The sequence below is a fragment of the Rousettus aegyptiacus genome, unplaced genomic scaffold, assembly GCF_014176215.1.
Source record: "Rousettus aegyptiacus isolate mRouAeg1 unplaced genomic scaffold, mRouAeg1.p scaffold_m13_p_8, whole genome shotgun sequence".
In the NCBI taxonomy this organism is placed as follows: Eukaryota; Metazoa; Chordata; class Mammalia; order Chiroptera; family Pteropodidae; genus Rousettus; species Rousettus aegyptiacus.
Window position 1 is genome coordinate 112,394,072 of NW_023416311.1, and position 8,750 is coordinate 112,402,821.

At 55.2% G+C, this 8,750-nt stretch overlaps 1 protein-coding gene across 2 annotated transcripts in view; it reads left to right on the forward strand.

The window, feature by feature from the left end:
- Positions 1-7,552, forward strand: part of LOC107499961 (mucin-5AC) — a 58,507-nt gene extending 50,955 nt beyond the window's left edge. For both annotated transcript variants that reach the window (XM_016124669.2, XM_036225813.1), the window contains 4 exons: positions 1,533-1,567; positions 2,548-2,641; positions 4,133-4,208; positions 6,617-7,552. In XM_016124669.2, coding sequence (XP_015980155.2) covers positions 1,533-1,567; positions 2,548-2,641; positions 4,133-4,208; positions 6,617-7,038 — 627 coding nt within the window. In that variant the 3' untranslated portion in view covers positions 7,039-7,552. The remainder of the gene's footprint in view (positions 1-1,532; positions 1,568-2,547; positions 2,642-4,132; positions 4,209-6,616) is intronic.
- The last annotated feature ends 1,198 nt before the right edge of the window (positions 7,553-8,750 follow it).

Here is an 8,750-nt window from a genome sequence, read left to right on the forward strand (position 1 = left end):
CTTTTGTTTTGTTTTGTTTTGATTTTTAAGGAAATGAACAAATTGATCCTGAAAGTTGTATGGAAATTTAGAAAACAGAATGGCCAAAATTTTTAAAAGCCGACAGTGTTCTAGGACATGTACAGTCTGACTGAAACATCTACTGTAGAGCTACAGTAATAAGACAGGGTAGATCTGGCCTAGCACAGCCACGTGCAGTGCAAGGAATGAAGATTGCAGAGATAAACCTTCGCCCTACGGCCCGTTGACTTGGACATGGTTCCACGGCTATCCAATGGGGAGAAATGAGTTCAACAATTGGATATCCATATCAAAATGATAATAACTTAGTACCTACTTCAGCCTTATGAACTATTAACTCAAAATTGATCACAGACCTAAATTTAAGAGGTAAAATTTGTCACCCCTGGAAAAAATCATGTAATGTGTGTGATCTGGACAATGTTTATAATAATGAAAAATCTGAAATCTAAAAATCCAAAAATTAGGTGAATGATTAAAACAGGCTGAATATTCAGTCTAGAAAGGTGAGGTAACCATTGAAAATTCTGGATATGAAAACTATATAACAATATTTTTAAAGTGCTTATGGTACAGTAAGTGGGAAAAGCCACATATAAGAATATGTGTAGCCTATTTGCCAACTGTAAAAAACAAAAACCAAATTCTATAGGAAATGCATGAAAATGCAATAGGATAATTGAACTCCAGGTAATTTTTAGTTTATTTTCCAAAGTGTTAAATTTGGTTGCATGATTTCTAGAATAAAAGTATATGAAATAATGTTAAAAATTATTTTAAAGTTCAAAAAATAAGGGAAAAAATGGCACATTGGACTTTTTCAAAATTTAGGGTTAAGGTTGGGATTAGGGCTAGAGTTGGGTTGGGTTAGGGTTAGGGTTAGATTTGAACAAAGTCTTCACCAAAAGGGATTTATGGATGGTAAATAAGCACATGAAAAAATATTCCATGTAGTTAGTCATTAGTAAAATGCAAAACCACAATAAGATGTCACCAGACACCCAGGAGAGTGACTATAATAAAAAATATTAACACCACCAAGTGTCATTCGGGATGCAGAGGGAGTGCGACTCTTGCACCGCTAGCTGGGATGCAGCATAGGAACGTGAACAGTGCCACACTGGCAAGTGTCTCTGCTCTGCTGCATACCATCGTGGGACCCAGCCCACTCCCTGGTTCTCACCTAAGAGAAATGGACCGTGCACGCGTCACGTGATGCATGGTGCGCTGCTTGCCGGCACTACTGCAATGGGCCTCAGGCTGGGGCTTAAATGACAAACTTAGCCTCTCGCGATTCTGGAGGCTGGAAGCGGCAGGGGTTAGGACGGGAGCCCGCGAAGCTGGAGGGGACGTAGCTGAGGCCATGACAGAGGGGTTGGGAGGTGGACACCAGACCCCGGAGCTGCAGAGGCACCCATGACCCTCCCATGACGGACTTTAATTTTGTTTAATAAGCTCTATGTGAACGACGCCTGCTTTAATTTTCTGAATTATCACTTGTTCCCTCACAGGAGGTGGATGGCGGCCCCAGCTCGCCCGTGCCACGGTAAGTTTGCAAGCTTCCGCGAGCTGTTTCCCCTCTCTGAAAAACAGCTGCGTGGCGTCTTCATTCAAATAGCTTAGAAAAACAATTCACATTTGATGGGATATTTTAAATACTGCGATGACATAATAGAAAACAAAATTGTTTCAGTCACCATTATTGACACTGCCCGCCATTCACATGGCTCCCTGCATCACTCGCTGAGGAGTCTCAGGGACCCTCCCCACGCCTGCCACTGCTGTCGCCGGCGCGCCTGGGTCGTGGCGGCTCCTGTCCCGCGTGTCCGGGACCCGGTCAGCACGCTCAGCCCGCTCTGCGGTCTCCGGCCGGGCCCAGGCCTCCGCGCTCGGCCTCCGCGCTCGCCCCTGAGCCCCACGTGCTGACTGTGTCCTCGGACACTCGGCTCGCGGCCCCACCCGAAGCGCGCGCGACTTTTCCGCCTTCAATTTCACCAAGGCAGAAAGTTGCCCATTATTACGATCACGGCCCAGGTTCAGGCACGGCTTTGAGGGGCACCCTGAGTCCTGGTGACAGAGGCGTGCAGCCGTGACAAGCCATCCGTTCGTGACAGGAAACACCGCACGACATGGGCTACGTGCCCCTCCGCCCCCCAAATGCTGCTCCGCCCGCTGCCGCCCGCTAAGCTCGGGGCCTTTCCGGCCGGTGTCGCTGTGGCGGGGCAGGGCCCTTGCGTGTGAACCGCGCCCGTGGGACAGTCCGGCCATGTCCCTGGGGAGTGGGAGGCTGCGACGACGGGCGCGCTGTGGCAGGGGCCACAGGCTCCAGAGACGGCCGCTGCGACGGCGGCGCGCGGAGGACGCGCAGCTCCGGGCGTCCCGTCCGCGCCGCGGCCCCCCTCGCGGCTGCCTCTGGCCTCCCGCCGCGGCAGGGCGCCCCCTCCCCCGCGCCCCCCACCCGGAGCGGCGCGTCCCCGGGCCGGGCCGGCGACAGGCCCTCGCCCACTCGCCCCTTCCCTCCCGCAGAGCGAGGCACGTGGTGCTCCCGCCGCTGTCCCGAACCTCGAGTTCCAGCTCCGTCGTCTCGTCCGTCAGCTCCCAGAGCGCCTCCCTGACCAAGGTGAGCAGAGCCGCCGCCCTGAGCCATCTGCGGGGTGTCGGGCGCCACCCAAACCGAAGTCGGGGCCGTACCCCACATTCGGAACTGCCGTTTCACAGGCGCGACGCGTTCGTGGGCACCCCAGGGGCGCTGCCGCGACGGTTACAGCAGAAAAAGCAGGGGCAAAAAATGCCCGCGGGCGCGGGGCGTGCGCGTGCGTGCGTCCGTGTGCGTGCGTGCATCCGTGTGCGTGCGTGCGTGCGTGCGCGTGCGTGCGTGCGCCGGGCGCGCCGGAGACGGCCGTCGCGAAGCCGGAGCGTCCGAGGCTTGCTGCGCAGGGCGGTGCGGCCGTGTGCCGCCGGCTCTGACACGCACCGGACGTGAGGCAACGGACAGGCGTGTGACAAAGGGCGCGTGGCGCAGAGCCGGCCGCGATGGCACCTCGGCGGCGGGCACGTCACGGGTGGCCCTGAGCAGTCCTTTCCACTGCTCTGTTCGGGGTTTTTCATGATGTTGGGGATCGCTGCGTGCAGGAGCTGGGCGACGCGATGGCGTGTGTGTGACCGAGCTGAGCGGGGCCCAGGCAGGCGTCGAAGGCCAGCTGAGCGAAGACGTGTGCGAGTGAGAAGGGCCGTGCCGTGTGCCGGGGATGGACACTGCCCGCTGGGTGGCCGTCACCTGGGCGTGAGGACCCGTGTGGGTACTCCTCGGCTGGCGACATCTGTCATTGGTCTGTATATGACCTGCTTTGCATTTACTGATGTTTGAGTTAGTTATTTTTGATAACAGAAGGACCACCACCCAGAAAGGGGCCGGGTCTTGACGTGGCCCCTGTCTGCTGACGCAGCCCCCATTCTTGTCCTTGTACCCCACTAATGTGCCTCGTTCCTGTTTTCCTTCTAATTTGCTGCTTTAGACCATGTATTTCTGAGAAATGCACACACGCAGTTCACTGGTTACTTTGACTTTGCAGAAAGGACACTGTGTGTGTCATGTTTGGGTCTTTGGGAAATCACCTTTTTTCACTTAGCACTAAGCTGTCAAGCCTATGGACATGTGTCACCGTGGTCTGTGTGCTCTTTGCTTCTGTGGCTGTCTCTTCCCAAGCCACTTCCCCGCCTGCTGGAGGGGCCTGGGATGGTTCCCAGGTGTCTGCTACTGAGCTGGTGCTGCCAGGGCTGACCTTGACCCCTGTCCTGTTGTGAGTGCATGGGGCCTCCTCCAGGAGTGGGCTTGCTGTGTGCACAGCTGTGTGTCCCCTGGCCGGGCTGTGTCCTAAAGCAGTCGGCCACCACTGGTCTCTGCACGGTGAACACGCAGATGACAAAGCCAGCGTCTGCCGCCCAGCACAGTCACACTCGGCCCCACACGCAGTGACCGTTCTAACCGGGCGGTGAGGGGCGTGCCCCGTCCCCTCACCAGAGGGGCAGCCAGGCCCATCTCAGGTCCGTCCCCTTCGGCGGCAGAACAAATACCATGCCATGTATCCCCCTCTCTCATTTCTCTCCGTAGGTCGCCAGGGACCAGCGAGAGGAAACAAAGCGGCCCATGTGTGGAGAGAGCACTGAAGCGGAAGGCTCAGCTTTCGGTAAGATATGTGCAGTGTGGGTCATGTGGTGACCTTCCCCAGTTAGAATCTATAGAGAGTGAAAGTATTTCCTCACGAGAAAACCACCAGTGGACCGTCAGCAGCTTGGGTGCCTGGTCTCAGTGGTGACGGAGGACAAGCTGGAGCTCTCATGCCGCATCCATGGACAGCCCTGATGTCCCAGCCCGCCAGGCCACCCTCCCGCTCCACGCACAGAAAAGCAGCAGGGCCCACAAGTGGGGCCAGATGCCTGCTGAAGCATCAGGCAGAAACTGACTGCAGGTGACTGAGTGTGGCACACGCCAGCTTCCACGGGACAGTTTGATAAGTGACTGAAACAAAAAGGACAAAGTGTTCTAGGGAAGCTCACACTGGCCTCCACATCCTGCCTGCGAGGTTTCAGGTGACTTCAGGTGACTTCAGGTCATCTCAGGCAGCGTTTTCATGGGTCGTCTTTCCTCTCCTGAGCGCTTTTAAATGGCGTCTCCTCATTTTTCAACAACTCAGCTCTTAAGCATTTACGATAACAAAATTGCACAGGTGTGCACCCTTCCACACACACACCCCAGTGTGGGGACCGCAACTCCAGGTTGGAAAAGGGGTAGAGGCTGAGATGGCCTGTTTGATTTTTACATAATTCCCAAAAGAGTTTAAGGTGGATTTTAAACATCATGAAGTACGAACAGATGGCATCCACGCAAAAGGGAGCACAAAAGAAGACAGGTTCATCAAGTGGAGTGTGAGCCTGCGGGCTTGGCCACACAGTGGGTCGATTTTGGGGTGGGCTGGCCGACGTGGAGACACACAAGCCCCGCGGGTGTGAATGGGCACCGTGAATGTGGGCGTGAGGGCTGGCAGGACAGTAAGGGACTCTCTGGCCAGGGCCAGAGGCAAAGAGGAAACCCAGAGAGGACACCCCTGGACATCGGCCAGCCCTGGGGGACTTTTCACAGCTTCCTGGGAGGTGGAAGAGAAGACCAGGCTCAGAGCACAGCCAAATGGAGGCCGGTAAGTCACCCATAAAATTGGGCTGCAGAGGGCCACGCCCTTGCTATCAGAAGGACGGACCCCATTCTCCATCCCAAGGACAGAGGATTAGTCAGCCATCTGAGGCCTTGGAGCTGAGAGGAAAGAGAAGGCCTGCTGCTGGTTGGCTGGCAGCTCAGGCCTCCCTCCCTGACTCTGCTCGGCGGGCGGCCCCAGCCGCCCCAAGCCGAGGGTTAGAGGAGACGGATTCTGGACTCATCATTTCCAGGGGCCGGCAGTACCCCCAACGTCTCCCCAGGCTGCTCCATCGAAGACTTTGCACAATAAAAGTACAAAGGAAACAAGCAGCTCTCAATACAAAACGACCTGCCGCACATGGCAGCGAAGCTGTGAGTGAGAATCAGCGGGAACTACAGCAAAACAGACGTGGACTTCAGGTCCTGGATGTATGGACGAAAACACATAATAACTGCAATTACTTTGGAGAAATAAAAGATGAAGTTAAAAATATCAGGAGAATAATGCTTAGCCCAAGGAGTAAGCACGGTAAGTTACCAAGCACATTCAAAAAGGAACCAATTAAAACATGTAAAAACGCAAAAAGCGTCGCTGAAATGAAAAGGTTCACTGGATTTTGCAGCATATCAGTAACAGCTGAGCACTGACTTAGTGGGCTGGAAGTTAGGGCTGAAGAAGTTAAATAGGTACACGAAGAAATGCAACATGTGAGGAAAATGAATGCAGGCTGAGTTTGAAGGCTATGATGTGTGTAATCAGAGTCCCAGAAAGGGAGAAAATTGTGAAGACAATATTTAGAGGGAGGATGGCTGAGAATCTGGTAGAACTTTCATAAGCTACTGACTCACAGATTCACCAAGTCCAAGGAATCTAAAATGGTAAATAAAATTTTAGATACATCATAAGCAAACCGACAAACACTTGAGGCAAAGAAAAAACATACATGTATTTAAATACCCAGCGATAAAAGACAGACTATCTCCCAAGGGGCAACAGTGTGCCTAGCCCCGCGGGGACTAAGGGAAGTCAGCGCAAAGGACAACGGCCTTCAGTGAGCTGGAGGAAGCCAGGCAAAGCATCTGCTCCTAAGGGAGGCTTTTAAGAATGAGGATTAAAGAGACATTTCTACACATGAGAATGCAACACTAGAAGATGAGAAACACCATTTACAACAGCGTCTTTTAAAAAATGAGGTCGGAAGAAACCAACCTAACAATGAGGAGCCGTGCAAAGAAAGTTGTGAGGCTCCTGGGGCGTTTTAGAGACCTGAGTGAAGGCAGAGGCCTCCATGTGGGGAGGCGGGGGGTGGCCTGAGCGGTCCGCAGGGTCCCGGCGGGGGCTGCTGTCCGGGCTGCAGACAGGCGTCCGCCCTCGCAGCCGCTCACCCGGCTCCCCTTTTGCAGGAGCCAAGGCCGAGTGGCTGGAGCGGGCCCCTGAACCCGCCAGGTATCGCCCAGGGCCAAGCCAGCGGCGTGGCCGCATCAGGCCAGCCACACCGGTCCCAGGGCCCTGGAGGGTCCAACTCAACAGCCGCGAGCGGCTGGCGACCACCACCATGTTCCTGGAAGATCTGGAGGAGGACATAGAGGAGGCGGGCGACCTCCTGCCCGCCCCGCTGCCCAAAGAGGTGTTTGAGTGCTGGGGCGAGCCGTCTGGAAAGGTGGGCCTGCCTGTCGCGCAGGGGCGGCCCCGGGCCAGCCTGTGCACGGAGCAAAGCACGCAGTTCAGCTGCTCCTCTGTGGATTCCGTGGAGCCCGCAGACGGCACGTCCCCCGAGTGCCCAAAGCCCGACCAGTCGGACCTTTGGGAGGGGCAAGACCTGTGAGCACACAGGCCACAATACAGAGCATCTGCAAACACCTCCCAGATGCTTCCCCACCCACACCCCGACTCCCACAGCACCCTGACCCAGCTCTTGCCAAATGGCAGGAGCGTGGCATCCACACTTGTGGCCCCTGCGCCTGCGCAGGCCACCCGTCCTGCTCAGCAGGGCTGAGAGGGAACCACGCTCTCCCTCTGCTTCCGGCACCATGCAGAGATTTTACTGAACTCTGCGTTTTACTTTTGGTAGTTATATTTTAAAAGATGGCCATAAAAAAAAAAAAAAGACGAATATCCTTTTCCAAGCATGGCGATGCTTTCCAGGAAGAACTTGATTTAAGTGAACTTGGTGCCACACTTTTACTTTTGTTGCAGATTAGTAATAAGTGTATAAGTTTAGTAACTTTTAAGAATATTCTTTGGAATCCTTTAGGAAATAATAAAAATATAATAGCAATAAACTTGAAATCTGTTTTATAAGTTTTAATCCTTGGGCTCTCGGGTGGCCGATTCAGTGGAGGGGTGGCAGGGAGCTGGGCAGGGACCCCTCTCCTGCCCCCCGCCCCCGATCCACCTGTCACACATATTCCCACCTGTGAGCAAGCGACATAAACGCTGCTCAGGAAGCCAGGGACATCTCCGGGAGAACCACCAGGGCTGCTGGGCGGAGAAGCCCACCACCGGCAGGGCTGGGAAGAGCATCTGCACCGGGCTGACCGGCCACCAGGATCTCAGAATGTGATTTCATTTGGAGAAAGGGTCTCCGCAGATATAGTTAGGGACCGCGACATGAGCGCACGCTGGATTACCCAGGTGACCCTAAATCTAACAAGCATTGTTGTAAGAGACACTCTGAAGGAGACACATGGGGCTGGAGGTGGAGGGCACAAGCCCAAGGAAGAGGTGGGGAGCGGGGCCAGAGCACAGGAGCCAGAGGAGGCAGGAAGGTCACTCCCTAGCGCCTCGGGAGTGAGGGTGCTGTGCTGACACCTGACTTGGGACTTCCAGCCCCAGAGTGGGGTGGTTTCTGCAGTTTAAACTGCCGGTGTGTGCTCCTTTGTCCCCTGGGCCCCAATAAATCAGCCGTATCCTACGAATGCAGGCGATTCTGGCGTACCTGCAAATCCTCAGCACACCCAGCAGCTGAGGGTCAAAGGTCGTCCAGGGTCAGTGGACTGAGAGCTTGCAGCACCCGGCAGGAAGTGCCACTCCGACTCCCGACGCAGGGTGACATGTGCAGTGCCCTCGCGGAGGGGACCGTCCCAGCTTGGCAAGACTCTGGGCGACGGTTTTCAGTGACTTTCTAAGGGTGGACTGAACTGACTCCCTGTTACAGCAGCACACCCAAGAGCCCAAACAACACGTCATTCGCAGGTGACCAGAAGTCTTCATGCAGGGCTGAAGGCCAACACGACCCCTCCCCCGCTCTGGACTGCTGCGGCCACAGCAGTCCAGAGCGGAGCCCCAGGCCTGGGGGGATGGGGCAGGTGGCTGAGGTGCCTCTCCGCCCCAGTGGTCGCGCTCCGTGAAGCCAGGCACTTGCCCGGACACAAGCCGCGGGCCTGGCAGAGCACTCGCGCGGGTTTTGAGAAATATGCTGAAGTGCCATCTGGCCAGTACGATTATGGATGTAAGCAATGTTCTCATTGTTTCGTTTGCACCGTAGGGAGTAAGTTCCAGGTGACAGCAGTGCTGAGGGCTGTGTGGACCGAGAAG